Below are 14,882 nucleotides of genomic sequence, written 5' to 3' on the forward strand. Positions count from 1 at the left end.
CTTCACCAGTCTAGTAGTATGTCTCATGCAATGTCTTGGTTCGTTATAGGTACGGGCTAAAAGGAGAGTTGACCAAGCCAGGGGTCGAACTGCATTTCGCTCAACACCGATATCAAGGTCCGCGGAGATAGCTGTAGGCATCCACACTTTCGCAGCCGGGTGGTATCATAGACCTTTTCAGGCCGTATGGCAGGATAACCAATGCCCGACTGTTGAATATCTAAACACCGCCTAAATGAATATCGTTATGCAACGTTAGGGACCGAGCCCAGTCCTCAACTCACAGGCAAACGCGAAGATAGCCAAAGATTTGCTGCATGTTAGATGTAAGGTCAGCAGAGGAAATGGTGCCATACTTGCTATCTGGAAGGACCGTTGCGACAACATTTGTTTATGTACCCTTTGTATGTCTTGCTCCAGATCACAGTGACCTTCTTTGAACCCCTACTTGGGGGCCTTCAGCTTTGCATCTTGTCTCTTAAGAGAGAGATGTTCGTATGTCTACGCTTCGAATGTTGATGTAACTGAAATCGCACAGGCTGAATGCTCACCACCCCGAAACATTACACCTTGCCGCTGCTCCTAGGAGTGGAATTCTTTGAATGATCCAAGATATATGCGCCTTGAACTCACCAAGGATTGAGAAACGGGTGTGGGAATGTGGTTCGACCAAGTCATAATCATAAGGATCGTCGGCTGTGCCGTCATGTCATCCTGTATATTACACACCCAGTAGGAGAATAGGTAGAACATAAGATAGCCCATAGTTCGCTTGTGTGCTTTCCATGTTGTGCGATCTAACAAATGGCGAAAGGTATTGTGTGTGGTACACTGAACGAAGGCGAAAAATTGCGGACTTTTGTTAAATCCTGAACATTGACTTTCAGACTACCAGGCATATCTAAATTCAGGTCGTTCCCAATCAGTCAGATCTAAGAGATCCGTCTCTACAATACGATGATCACTGGTGTTCTGGGAGACCCCTAACTCAAGTGCATGTTTATCCCGCCGCTTGTTTTCATTGAGCAGATAGAACATTAGGGCAGCTTCGACTGCGATCATCATGGACGAGGTGACGAAATAGGCCCGGAATCCGGTAGGATAGGTCGGTGCTTCCGTCGACAGGAAGAATTGTGGTGTGATAATTTGACCCACACAGTAGCCGACAAAAATCATAACCTGGAATAAGGTAGTTTTATGTCAGGCATTTGTCTAGAATACTGAAAGCCGATAGAAGCCCCACGAACTTACACTGACGGTCATTTTTTTAGTGAACCCAGCGATGTTAGACGATATCATGGACATGCACATGATGTAGGACACTGTACAAGTCAGAAGGGAATATACAGCTCCCAAGCGAGACATTTTCCGATCCGTCGGCAGAGCTGTTCTCTTGTGAGTAATGCGTCAGGAGTTATACAAGTATTCGAAGCTTACTGTATAATAGAACACTGCCCACAAGAACGCATACATTGCTGAGGATCATGGCAATGCATCGGCCCTTACCGACCCACGAGCATACAATACCCCTGCTACTGTTAGCCGGTCACTGGGTACATCGAGGATCTTAAAACTTACGCAAGTAACACACTGACAAGTTGAACGGCATGTTCTGGCATCGCAACGACAGTGGACTCGACACTGGAGAAACCAAGACCCGTGAGAATAATCTTGTTAAACGCGTTTAAGCCGCCTCCGGGTATACACTGTAAGAATACTATGGAAAACATCATCCACGCCTGAGGATCCCGGAGGGCTTCTTTGACTTGGTAAATTTTGTATTGTCGGTTGTGAAGACCCGCGTGATTTTGAAGCACCTGGAATCGCCAGTGTCAATTGTCATGAAATAGGACGGATCATGCGCGAAAAGGGGTGTTCTCACCCGAACAACAGCAATTTTTCGCTCCCGAGGCGTCAAGAACCATGCCGACATGGGTGAGGAGGGCATGGTGAAAAACACTATGATCCCCCACAGCATGGTGATGGGGCCAAAGATGAGATATAGATACTGGCACCGTCTTAGCAAAAGCTCTGTATGACAGACAAGAGGAAGGTCCTTGTCATACCTGCCATTGGGACAGCTTCCCATGCACATGGCCGATACCGTTCGAGACACCATCACCAATAAAGGCGCCGATGGGTGCACCAGCCCACCAAATACATGAGCGCAGGGCATGCTCATTCTTCGTGAAGTATTGGCTGACCAAGAGTGTGAAGGCAGGATTGTTGGAGGCCTCGAAGAGACCCAAGAAAAACCGATTGACGGCAAGCGTTGCGAAATTCGTCGAGGCGGCCGTTGTCGCGACACAAAGTCCCCACATGAAGATCATGGATCCTATCCACTTGCCAATAGGAAGCTTTTGCATGAAGATGGAATTTGGATATTGCCAGACAAGGAACCTAAAGTTGTGAGCCAGGCGACACACTTGAAGACCAAGACTGGTGATTTATACCCAAAATAAAAGATCGACGATGTCCAACTATACTGTTGGCCCTTCAGATCCTAGTTAGGCACTGTAAGCTTCCCCGGTTACTCCTTGAAAAGAGAATACATTCATTACTCACCAGATCTGTCCTGAGGCCATAAACGGCAGCAGTGGATAGAATACCTTTGTCGATGAAGGAAAGGATATAGCTCACGGTCATCTGCCAGTGGACTTCGGTCAGCAAAGAACCAAAGGGCACATCTTCCGTCGCAGTTACCATCGGGACAATGATCAAGTCAATTTTCCAGCGGACGACAGAGGCTTCCTTGTCCGTGAACTCAACGTCTATGTCGCCTGACTCTCCATTGAATATATTGATGGCATCATCGTACCCGTGGTTTTGTTTGGGGTGGTCGACCTCCATTTGTGAACAGGAAGAGACAGATATATCCACGGTCTTCGAACTCATGTTGACCCACAATTCGCGCAAAATTGCCAAAAAACGGGAGATACCAACATGTCGACTCAATAAATACGACGACGAAGGTAAGGGGGTGTCAGAAGTCGGATTTTGTTGAACCTCCGACAAGCTTCTGCTCAGACTCCCAAGACTTGTTGTTCCACACCCCAGACCAAGGGTCCAGGACGATCCCCGCACGGTTTCCGCCCCATTCTAATTTCTCACATCTCATCGACTGAATAAATTTAGGTATGCCATGTGGAGAAATGGCGGGATCGGCACGGCCCTTTCTGGTAGGCAAATCATCCTTTCACCTGTGGTGACTACAGAGTGTGGATGAAATAGGGGTTCTGGAGAGAGAGAACAGGGATAAAGAGAATCGGCTCTTCCCGAGGAATCGGCAAGCTACCGATTGTTTCAAGGCCGTCGGGAACCTACCGATGCTGCTCTATCACTAAAACTTGATAAAATGTTTTTATACAACACTCACTTATATTCTCCGTGCATTCGACATTCACAGGTTGAAAAACCTACAAACCCGGGTCAAGATAGAGAAAGGCAAAGTGACGCGAATGATCCCCTATTTTTCTCGTCTGTGTATGCCAAGCCCTAATCTTGCACGCCAATATGCCAAGCGAAGCCAGCGGCGACTATTATCAGCATGTCGTCGTGTACGGATTACCCTATGACCGCGGGTTCTCGCATGGACAGCAAGCTAGGGATAAGATTCTGCGGAATATAACTTATTATAAAGGGCCAGGGAACCTTATCGCATGGTGAGACACCATGCCCGGCGATCTTGTGTCTATCTACTCATACTTGGTAGGCCCACTGCGCTGAGGATTATTCGGGAATGCTATATTCCAGGCTTGGAAAAGTATTGGTTATCGGGGCTTGCAGAAATGCGTGGCGTCGCCGACGGTGCAGGAGTGGACCTGGAGGATATAGTGTTATTGAATGCTCGATATGACCTCTCCCACATTAGCAATCCTTCTACAACATGTGAGGAAACCACTCGAAGTCTTCCTAAGTCGGCCCCCGAAAACGAGGAAGGACCACACTATCTGTCGTATCCGCGAGCGTCTTCTGAATGTACCAGCGCGATTATTCTATCGGAGGCGACCGGAGATGGGCAAGTCTACACGGCTCAAAATTGGGATATGTCAGATCGGCTCTTCAAGGAAGACGGGATCATCTACCTCGAGGTTCATCCGCATCCTTCAGAGAATCTACCGTCCTTATTCCTCGTAAGCGAGGCCGGCCAACTGTGTCGATCAGGAATGAATTCGGATGGGCTCGGATTGTGCGCCAATTCCCTGTGTAGCTCGATCGATGCACTGCCATCCTCGCTTGACACCAGTGTGGGGAAAGGGGAAATGCCGGCCATTCCTCCATCCTCAGCTCTACGACGACTATTCCTAGAAAGCCCTAGCTATGCCGACGGTCTGAAACGAGTCGCCAGAACACCCCGTCACGTCTCCTGCAATCTGATGTTGACCACCGCAGACAATATGGGCATCTGTCTAGAAATCACCCCCCGCATGATTTTCAGGATATCCGGGTCGGCCGGCTCCGACACTCCGTATATTCTCCATAGCAACCATTTTCAAACGCAGGCGTTCTTGTGTCAGTCCGAGATCCAGGACTGTTTGGCGGGGGGCAGTTCGTGGTACCGCGCTGATCGGCTGGAAGTAGGCATCCGGAGAAAAGCGCTGATCGGGTTTCTTACAGAGTCCGATATTATCAACGCCTTCAAGGACCACGCTGGATATCCCCACAGTCTCTGTGAGCATTCCGCGCGGAAGGCAACCGGGGGTCCATTTGTGCAGCCCGGCCAGCCGAATCCTTACTCCGGTTCGACATGCACGGTCAGCTGTGTCATCTACAATCTCACCAAGAGATCGATCAAAGTGTGTAAGGGGCCTCCATGCAGGGGGAACTTTCAAGAGTTTACGCTAAAGCGGGCCTTTGAAACGAGACGATAATTTAAAAATGAGATGCAAAAACGTGCAGACAACTTGGCGCTGGAAAAGTTTTCCGCCTTCCTCTTTGAGCAAGACCCGGCCGCACGTGAGCGCGTCTGCATGTCGTTCGCCCATTTAGGAAATTGGTATGGAGGCATGTCACGAAGATCGTTCCTTAGACGGGCGTTAGATTACTCAACGAGGTCGCATTGAGGATTGAAGAATGGTGGGGGCGCCCCATTTAGTGTGTGAGCTGATTTGTCTGTGGCCTGGACCCTTTAAGACTAAAATAATCCCCCAAAAGATCAGGCAATTCTGACTCCACCCGATTTCTGTGGTTCACCGCAATCCAACATTTTCTTGCTCACGGCCAACTACCGATGACCTATGTCGTGATTGTTCCTCTTCTCAATGAATGATCCGGGGAATCTCCCATCTTCCAAGCGAACCAGGGCACCCATCGCTTGCCTGCGCTGCAAACGACGGAAAACCAAAGTACACTCGAAACCCCCGATTGTAAGACTATCATGTCGTAGTACTAACCTCACCGTAGTGCAATGGGACGCGTCCAGTATGCACGCCATGTCAAAAGGCGAGAGCTTGTATATATATGCACCTCTGAAATAAATCATGTTTGTCCAACTGACGACTGAAGCCTGCACCTGGGCAGGACTAGGCCGCATGGGGGGCGATATGAGTGAAGAGCACGCCAGCCTACTAGAATATACCCGAAGCCTAGAGAGCAAAATCGCGGAGTTGGAAAGTCATGTCCAGCGCAACACCACCCCGGCGTCGGATCACCAAGTGACATCGGTAACAACCGAGCTGTCCACGGATGTGGCCCTCCTAAGCATGAATGCCACGGCCGAACCGTTCTTTGTCGGCGCGACCGCCGGCTTTGGTCTCTCGAGAATGGTGGAAGGCATACTATCTCAATCCCCAATTCCACATACAGCGCTGGGGTCAATCGCATCCGCGAATGCACAGGCGAACAGCGATGTTGATCCGCCCATGGACACTCACAGTAGACCCGATCCCCAGCTCGAGCGGAAGCTGGCGGACATTTTCTTCACTCGTGTTCATCCCCGGTACCCATTTCTGGACAAGTTCAGCTTTGACGATTTTCACCAGTTTTACCTAGGATCTCCGGATATTCGGGGGGTTAATCCATCCAAGCTGTTCCAGCTTCATATGGTGTTCGCAATCAGTGCCCGCATTCTGCAGCTTCATCCGGAAATGGGTGGCAGCATCAATCCCGAGTTTTATTATGCGAACGCGATACGGTACGCTGATGAGGCGCTACAGGTTCCTGGACTAGAGAAGATTCAATCATTACTCCTTCTAGCGCTCTATATCCTTCGTACTCCAGGCAGTGTTTCTAATTTAGGCGGTTGGCACATCATCGGATTCGCGGTTCGATATGCAGTGGAATTGGGAATACACCGTAACATCACCTGTGTTGGGCCACGAGCACAGGATCCATATCGCATTGAGATTCGCCGACGAGTCTTTTGGAGCGCTTATGTCCTTGACCGTGCTGTGTCGTTAACTCTGGGACGCCCGTTTGCACTGTCGGAAAGTGATATTGATGTTGATGTATGTGATTTGCTCAGATGGCGAGATGATACCTGTTGGCTAAAACTTGATCTACTTGTCAGTTACCTGTTCCTCTGGAACAAAGACCTGTCGACGAAAAGGAAACTCAATTTAAGCAGCCCTCTGCGGCACTTACTGACACAAAAGCCTTGAATTTATCGTCCTTCGTTCACCTATGCCGGCTGAGGCGATTGGAGAGCAAAATAAAGCAGGAGCTTTACAGCGCTAGCGCCCCGACCATGACGCAGAAATACTCCTATGATGCGACAATCGACGCTTTACGACAGGAGCTTCTCGAGTGGCTCAATAACATCCCCTTTAAGGTCTCTGCAGACAGTCCGCCACAGGACGGCTACTTGCTGTATGACACCCCGGAGTTCTTCCGCATCCAATACAGCAAGGCCTTGCGCATGCTCCTGCAACAGCGGATTACCCTTGTCTCCTCCGAGGTAAACTCTTCCAAAGACAAGGAATACCTAGCATTAAGCGCTAGAGCCGCGGGAGACATTTGCCAATACTATCGAACGCTACACCAGAGAAAGCCTTTAGGCTGGAATTTCCTCGCCCTGCATTCCATCTTCACGGCAGGTCTCACATTGTTATACTGTATCTGGGCAGAGAGGGAGCATGCAGACCTAGCTCGATTTGAGGACATTCGCTCATGTTCGAACGTTCTCTTTGCGATCTCCGAAAGATGGCCGACCGCCACGAAGTTCCGTGACATTTTCGAGGTCCTCGCGAAACGGATGATAGACCTAGTCTCTATGTCATCTCTGCCTCACGCTAGTTTGGACGGCGCATCTTTTCTGTCGGAAGCCGGGATTGCGCCTGCTGGGGCTTTACAGGATTCGGCAGGGTTTCCGGTAATGAATCAAGACGATTTCTGGTCGATGCTGGATGAACTGGTGGATGACGACTATATCCGCAGTCAATTTCAACTGAACGGCGTAGATAGCTCATGGGGACTTTTCGATAGCTGATGCGTGACAATCAATTTTGCATTAGCGAAGCATTTTTGACATGTATAAAAGCAGACGTACAGCACTGTATTATAGCACGCCGAGGTATGTAGATTTAGTCCTTGTACGGACATCACAACTTACAACTAAATACATTTTCCACTGTGTCTGAAATCTCCCTTGCTATCATCGTAGACGTTTCTTCAGGATGCCTGAACGGACAAATCATTCTATGCCATGAACCATAAATGACTAGATAATTAAACAAAGAGCCGCCCATCTATCAAGGTATTCCCTTGGTCGCGCTCTAATCACTCAACCTCCTTTGCAGGAAGAGACAGATCAAGGGGACCGGGCAATAGGAAAGGAAAGAATTTGAGAAGGAAATAAATCAAAACTCCAATACAACATGCTAGTTCTTGCCACCATACCTAAACGCCGTTCCATGAAAAGCCCCAGACCATTTCCATGCTGCAACACCCCCTTCTTCCTGGAGGATGGGAAAGAGAGGCGGAATAGGAATAACCGCAGCGCATCAATGTTGGCCTGCCTTGGGCTCAATTCATTGATGTGATACCATGTGTTCCCTAAGACGCGGTTGCTCACACAATGACCGTAATGCATGACGGGAGTCAGTCACGTCCTCAGTCTCGTGAAGCCTGGCGTCAACGTCATGGAGGGGGTCATTGCCATTCTGGCTGCCACTCTGGTTGCTGCCATTCTGGATCAGGCTCAGGGTTCACCCAGGCTGTCTGGTCTTGAACCGGGTTTGCCTCGCCGTCCAAGGCTCGTTTCAGAGCGATCTGATGTTCTTGCTCCTCTGGTGACATCGCGGCAAAGGCGGCGGTATTGGAGTCCCATTGCGCTACGCAATCCTTGTTCCAATTGCATTGCTCAACCTCCCCGTACACCGGGTGGTTATAGCGTGGATGCTTAGAGGGCCATCCCGAGGCGTGGTAATGGTGCTTGATCAAGGCGCTGCGGGAGTTGTGGTTCCCACTATCGGAGTGGCCTTGCCCAGCTGCGAATGCCTCTACGGTGAGGACGAGAAAGCCTCCGACCAGCTTGGACTCGGGAATATTATGGAAGGTCTTCCATGCGACCTCGTGCCCCGCGTTGATGCTCATCTCGGCCAACACCGCTGACGTGAACGCGGAAGGTCCGGTTCCACTGATGATATCGTCGAAGTCCAGCTCCAATTCAGCGATGGGCTTCCCTTGTTTAACAGAAAGCTCGTTCAACCACTCCAGGATGTGATTGACCAACCGCATCATCACAGGCTGCCGTGGTTTGGCCATGAAGGTCCACTGGCAAAACGACTGCGACTTCTGGCCGAGGATGGGATGATCATTGAAGTCGGGTTCATCAATCTCGACTCCAATCACCATGTCGATGTCGTGCTCATCGTAGCGCTCGGGAATGAATCGGTCAATCGGCCGGAGAGCCTCCACGTCGATGTCAGCCCACACGCCGCCGTCAACGTACATGATCAGGTATCGCAGCAGGTCGGCTTTGATAATTTGGGCCTGGAGGGAGCGATAGGTGTCCACGATGTCCGGGCGGTTGAACCCGTCCGGGCCAAAGTGGGTTTCCACGTAGTAAAGATCATTTTGATCGGTCAGTACTTCGTAGCGATAGCCGGGGTTCTTGGACGTCCAGCTGCGAGCCACGGTAAGATCACGCTCCTCGAACTCGAAAGGCGCAACCTTCCACGATTGCCAGATCTTCTTGGGGAAAAATCGGTGGGTTTCACAGGATCGGTAGGAGAGACCATCACTTAGCTCGCTAAACGTGTCCGTGATGGAAAGATAAGACACAAACAAGATGGCCGCGAGGCATCCGGGGATGATCCTGCGGATCTGTCTCGGCAGGCACACTCCGGACATTGAGGATGTCATTAGTTACTCCGGAGACGCATAACCCAAGAATATCAATGGACAGAGGCCCAGGAGAAAAGGATACCCTCCGACGTTTATGAGCTGCGCGTAACGGGCCATGCGGAGATTGCTATCTCGTGTCCCCGCCGCTCAGCAAGATTTTTGTTGGATCATCCTGACAGCTTCGTCTTAATTTCGCTAGTAGTTTTAGTTGTCCCCGTTAGCGTCCATGGTTTCATTGGTGCTGAGTGGCTGTGTTTTAGCGTGTATCCTGGCCATGCAGCATACCTGGTCATCATTAAGCTCATTCGGGGTAAAGTCCAGATCCATTTAGTGCGCCACTGGAGCCGCTGCCCAAGACGCTATTGGCAGCGTGCCTCTTTGACTGGGTCGACGCAATTCCCACAGTACCGGGGGGTCTGGGGTAGGCCTCGGCTCCAGGGTTACATCGCGAGCCAAGTAAAGACCCCGACGCATGTGTCTTGGTCGATAAGACTCGACGAACAGATCACCGTGCTGACGACTGCTCTATTTAGTTCCCAGTTGGCCGGGTGTTATTGGCCACAGCAGGCCCTCGGAATTCTCGAACTTATCACTGCATGTGATGTGTGATGCCCTACTCCAGCATTACGTCTCTTATCTGGGTGTAAATTGGTCATTGACTCTACTCAGTCTCCATTCCCCAGTCTCCGCACGAGCCGGGTCAGATCTTCCGTCTCTGAATCAGCGCGGACCAGGATTATCTCCGCCCTCAAATACCACTTTTCGTCATCCTCCCGCGAGGGCGACTGCGCTGGCCCAGTTCCCCGGGCCATTGAATCGCCAGAATGACTAGTCACCACGAAGACAGTGCTCTTGGTGATATCCCCAAAATGCGTACAGTAGATCTGGAGGGCACCTTAGAGAAGGGATATTGGAAATCACGCCCAACGTCCCGGATCCGATCTATTCCTACGCGGGCCGCTCAATGGTGTGTTGATCACCTCCGGCCGGCATTTCTGACCGGAATGGGTGGCCATAGCAGCCCCCAGGGGAGGCGTACCGCTTACCTCGACGGACTTCGTGGCTTTGCAGCCTTCCTGGTGTACTGGGGCCATCATGAGCTCTGGGCGCACGATGGCATTGGGGCCGAGATGATTTTTGAGAATGCCTACGGCTACCAGAAGAAACACTACTTTGTCGCCTTCCCCGGCGTGCGCATCTTCTTTTCGGGTGGGCATTTCGCCGTGAGTGTCTTTTTCGTGCTCTCGGGTTATGTGCTTTCGGCCAAACCACTCTCCTTGATAAGAGCTGGGGATTATCTGCAACTGGGCGATAATCTGGCCTCTGCCTTATTCCGCCGCTGGCTACGACTGCACATCCCCGTCATCTGCACCACCTTTGTGTACATGACATATCTACACCTGTTTCGCATCCACGCAACTCCCGAGATCAAATCCAGCTACGGGGAGGAGCTCTGGAATTGGTATGTCGAGCTGAAAAACTTCAGCTTCGTCTTCCGCACCGGCGGGGAGCCCTGGTTTACTTATAATTTCCACTCGTGGTCTATCCCCGTCGAGTTCCGCGGGTCCATTGTCATCTACACGGCTCTCCAGGCCTTCTCGAAATGCCGACCCAACGCGCGACTGTTGTGTGAACTGGGATTGATCTTCTACTTCATGTACATCGCTGACGGCTGGTTCTGCGCGCTCTTCATGGCCGGCATGTTGCTCTGTGACCTGGACCTGCGTGCTGCCCGCGATGAGCTTCCCGACGTGTTCATGATGCTAGAGCCGTTCAAGGAGGGCATCTTTTATGCCATGTTAGGGATCAGTCTGTACTTGGGTGGCGTTCCCTCGCGGACTTGGGAGGAACAGTTCTTGCGAGATTCTCCCGGATGGCACTACCTTTCCTACCTGAAGCCACAGGCGGTCTTTGATTTCAAATGGTTTTATCTGTTCTGGGCGGCGACGTTCCTGGTGGCCTCCATTTCGCGGATCCACTGGCTGAAAAGCTTCTTTGAAACGTCGTTCAACCAATATCTTGGCCGCATCTCTTTTGCGTTCTATTTGGTTCACGGACCCGTCCTCTGGGTACTGGGGGATCGCCTTTATGCCGCGGTGGGCTGGGTTCGGGACTCCCATGCGACGACCTGTCCGGGGTGGATTAATCGCTTCCCTCTGCCCAAAGTCGGCCCACTTGGCCTGGAATTGAACTTCTTCGCCCCACACCTCATTTTGCTGCCGGTGACGCTTTGGCTCGCCGAGATTGTCACTAAATTCGTCGATGAGCCCAGCGTCCGGTTTGCGCAGTGGTTCTATCGGAAGACCCTGGCCCCCGCAAACCAATCATAGTATGTGTCATATAGAGAGAAAGACAAACTTTGCTATTATTCTTTATGATTTATATGGTTTCATCGTAGTCCCACCGTTCGGTATCTTTTTTCTCGCATTTTTTCTCGGCATCCCTTGTGACCATATCGTGGTCTTGGGCTCGAAAGGGGAGAAGCAAAAGGATCCACCACGGACCAATTTCCACTTCCGATGCACGCCGGAGGAGGTCACAGAAAAAAAAATAATAATAAAATCAAATCAAATAAACTAACCACGCCGGCTGCAGATAGATTAATTTAAAAAAGACTTGCGTATACCCACCGCTATCACATGAATTTCTCCTCCAGGAGCAGTGGAGCCGCCATACCCCAGACGGGAAGTTCAGTGGTTGCACCCCCGGAGAAAAGAAGCTCGACCAAATCTTAAAAGACGCCACTAAGTCGAGCTACCAACCAGGATTATGTGATGAATTCCGACCAGACCCTGGTTACATGAGGGGAAAACACGGCCGAGCGTGAGAGAATAAAAAAAGGAAAGAAGAAAAAAAAAAAAAAAATGACGCACGCGGGTCAAAAGTATCCAAACCTGCACCGTGCCCTAATTTGCCTCCTAACGCGGTTGACTTCTCCTGTTAGCTCCAAAGGAACCCTCGTACAATAGGCTGATGTTTGCTCGACTATCGGAGTCGATTTCCCTGCTACCCCTCTTTCGTTAGTCATGCTGGCGAAAGGGTTGAAGCGCATCGTCCCCGTTGTCGGCGTGGTGCTGGTGCTCGCCGTACTAGGGCTTCAATTATACCATCGCAACTATCCCCATCGCAGTAGTAGTCTTCCTTGGGATCATTCCTTTCCCAGCCCTGATCAAAGCCCCAGTCCGGATCCTAGCGGAAATCGCTGGGGTCAGCAATATGAACAACCACAATATGAGGACCAACGCACGGGTCTCGATGCCTCGTCGGACTCCAGGATAGACATGTCCACCACCCATACGGAACTGTACTCCGTATCGACGCCAGACAAGAAGTTGTTCAAGATCGACTTTGCTGGCCGACAGGCCATCAATCCCAGTATCATCCCCCATCCCGAGCAGCCGAATACATGGATCATCACCGCGCAACTGCACAAGCCTTCCGACAAGCGCAAGGGCTCGGTCTGGTTCGCCGAACTGGTCTGTGACGCGGTCTTTCGGGATGGCGGACGAACCCTAGGCTGTGTCGAGCCTCCCTTGATCCTTCCGATCGCTGCGACGGTCGGCGACAGTAACAACTGCCTGGGCGACCTGTCGTACTTCACGCTCAACATCGGACCGCACGATGCGCGTGTCTTCTATGGGCCCGAGGCACCGTACACCGTCTACGGGTCGAACTCCCAGTTCACCTGCTTCGGACAATGGATCCATGACTTCCGGCCCCTGGTCGACTGGAAGGGGGACATGGATTTCTTGTCCGATCATGGGTTCCGCCAGGCCACCGAGTTGCAACGTCCACTTCCCTACGGGGCCGTCGAGAAGAACTGGTTCCTCTTCTGGGACGCTACAGGACAAGCGTATGTCCATTACGATGTGGCTCCCAACCGGGTCTTCGCTCGGCTGCAGCTTGACGGCTCGGTCGGTCCAGACTTGGCGCCCCTTGCGGCCGCGACTGACCTGCAATGTTTACAACGACACCTTCCGGCATTGAAGGACGCGGAGTTGGAATCGATTCACCAGGCGACCAACTCTTTGACCATCACGCTCTGCCAGCGATCAGATCCGCTGTGCCAGGCCACCGACCTCAACACCTTCATCCTCACCATCTTCCAACACAAGAGTTTCTATGCATTCCATAGCGTGTATGAGCCATATGTCATGCTCTTCCGCCGGTCGGCTCCGTTCAATGTCCATGGCATATCGACTAAGCCCCTCTGGATCTCGGGTCGTGGCACTCCTGGTCAGGGCAAGAAACCCAAGGCGCTGACCACAGGAGAGTCAGAGGCATGGGACCACACGGAGATGCTATACGTGACTTCCATCAGCTGGAAAGCACCGGGCAACAAGTACCATGGGTATTTGGACGATGTGATGTTCATCGCCTTTGGTCGGGAGGATGAAGATACGGCTGGGATTGACATTGTCGCTGGTGATTTAATGAGGAATATGGGGCTTTGCGGGATGTTGTGATTTTTTGGATTCCCCTTACAGTTTTCCGTCTTCGACTTTTCCTTTCGTGATCCCCTTAGATGTATCACTAATGTTATTGCCTTCTTGTTTCTTTTTCTTTTCTTCTGTTCTTTTCTTCTGTTCTTTTCTTTTCTTTTTAGTGACATCTCAGCCATTGTGCTTGGTTGGTACGCCTCGCAGTTCCCCAACCCCATAGAGTTCGCATCCTTTCACAATACCTTTCATTCTTGTCTGCAATTCCTTATACCACATCCTCACTAAGAGCGAGGGATTGTCCGACATCAAGATAAACTTAGGTTCGATCCGCATACCCACATAATAGAGTCCCGATCGTCAGATTGACGTGAAGATCACTGTCAGATGCTAACCTTCGTAGACGGATGCATGGCCGAACGTTGGAATGAGCTTATCTCGCTAGCATGGCTACACATTGGTGGAAAGGTCGACGCCATTGTAACCCTTGTCGTACCATTTAACATCGGCGTGGGTGTGGTGTTGTACCGCGGGCCGAATGTGAAGCCATTTGATATATGTCGGCTAGTATACGGCTACAACCGCCCTGGGGGCCCAAGCTACAAGAATGAGTCGTTTTTGATTTTTCCCAGCCATGGCACTCGGGACATTTAGTCCAATGCGACGAAACAATAAAAATACCAAGGCACTTATGACTGATGGCTGAGGACATTGAAGAGAAATTCAGCTGGCATCTCCGGTGTCCGAGAGGCTAACCCTGTTTGAGGCCAGCCGAGGGACCTCGGAATTGCTGCACCAGACGAGCGGGGGAAAGAGAGGGGATATGTTAAAGGAGAAAGGCATGCCATATTTGAACCCTGTACAAATAGCAAGCACAAGACCAATTCTCAGTAAAGCTCCTCAGAATTCTCGCGTGGTGGCCGTCTTTACCATCTATACGGAGGACTCTTGAATCGTGATTAGCATGCCCTTCCGATATCGGATCTTGACCTCCACGATGGCTATCTGGTACACTACCTGTTGAGCAGAGTGGTTATTAATGTGGCTATGAGACGCGATGTTCATTCGAATTGGAATCTGAATCGATTTTCCTCCCAGGTCTGTCCTTTGGTGGTTTCCCAGTAAGCATTGATTTACGCGTCGCGTCTTGTCAACAAA

At 51.0% G+C, this 14,882-nt stretch overlaps 6 protein-coding genes across 6 annotated transcripts; 4 read left to right on the forward strand and 2 right to left on the reverse strand.

The window, feature by feature from the left end:
* Positions 1-412: 412 nt before the first annotated feature.
* Positions 413-3,435, reverse strand: BDV37DRAFT_193930 (major facilitator superfamily domain-containing protein). Its single transcript, XM_032079717.1, has 9 exons — positions 2,704-3,435; positions 2,566-2,646; positions 2,454-2,503; positions 2,067-2,400; positions 1,883-2,008; positions 1,579-1,817; positions 1,438-1,529; positions 1,252-1,385; positions 413-1,179 (listed from the first exon to the last, which is right to left on the reverse strand). Exons 1-9 carry the CDS (start codon positions 2,893-2,895, stop codon positions 889-891), a joined length of 1,539 nt encoding a protein of 512 aa, XP_031938338.1. The 5' UTR covers positions 2,896-3,435; the 3' UTR covers positions 413-888.
* On the forward strand, positions 3,278-4,943 carry BDV37DRAFT_193939 (uncharacterized protein). Its single transcript, XM_032079718.1, has one exon. It carries the CDS (start codon positions 3,660-3,662, stop codon positions 4,869-4,871), a length of 1,212 nt encoding a protein of 403 aa, XP_031938339.1. The 5' UTR covers positions 3,278-3,659; the 3' UTR covers positions 4,872-4,943.
* A 431-nt stretch (positions 4,944-5,374) lies between these two features.
* Positions 5,375-7,506, forward strand: BDV37DRAFT_194058 (fungal specific transcription factor domain-containing protein). Its single transcript, XM_032079720.1, has 3 exons — positions 5,375-5,452; positions 5,506-6,446; positions 6,509-7,506. The coding sequence occupies exons 2-3, from the start codon at positions 5,532-5,534 to the stop codon at positions 7,424-7,426; spliced, it is 1,833 nt and encodes a 610-aa protein (XP_031938340.1). The 5' UTR covers positions 5,375-5,452; positions 5,506-5,531; the 3' UTR covers positions 7,427-7,506.
* A 193-nt stretch (positions 7,507-7,699) lies between these two features.
* Positions 7,700-9,440, reverse strand: BDV37DRAFT_256321 (glycosyltransferase family 32 protein). Its single transcript, XM_032082817.1, has one exon. The coding sequence runs from the start codon at positions 9,301-9,303 to the stop codon at positions 8,089-8,091; it is 1,215 nt and encodes a 404-aa protein (XP_031938341.1). The 5' UTR covers positions 9,304-9,440; the 3' UTR covers positions 7,700-8,088.
* Positions 9,441-9,866: 426 nt separating this feature from the next.
* Positions 9,867-11,615, forward strand: BDV37DRAFT_296578 (acyltransferase family protein; the record flags this gene model as incomplete). Its single annotated transcript, XM_032090146.1, has 1 exon — positions 9,867-11,615. Exon 1 carries the CDS (start codon positions 10,110-10,112, stop codon positions 11,613-11,615), a length of 1,506 nt encoding a protein of 501 aa, XP_031938342.1. The 5' UTR covers positions 9,867-10,109.
* Positions 11,616-12,212: 597 nt separating this feature from the next.
* BDV37DRAFT_256324 (uncharacterized protein) lies at positions 12,213-13,922 on the forward strand. The gene has a single exon (XM_032082818.1). It carries the CDS (start codon positions 12,312-12,314, stop codon positions 13,749-13,751), a length of 1,440 nt encoding a protein of 479 aa, XP_031938343.1. The 5' UTR covers positions 12,213-12,311; the 3' UTR covers positions 13,752-13,922.
* The last annotated feature ends 960 nt before the right edge of the window (positions 13,923-14,882 follow it).

Source organism: Aspergillus pseudonomiae, assembly GCF_009193645.1.
Source record: "Aspergillus pseudonomiae strain CBS 119388 unplaced genomic scaffold BDV37scaffold_70, whole genome shotgun sequence".
Classification (NCBI taxonomy): Eukaryota; Fungi; Ascomycota; class Eurotiomycetes; order Eurotiales; family Aspergillaceae; genus Aspergillus; species Aspergillus pseudonomiae.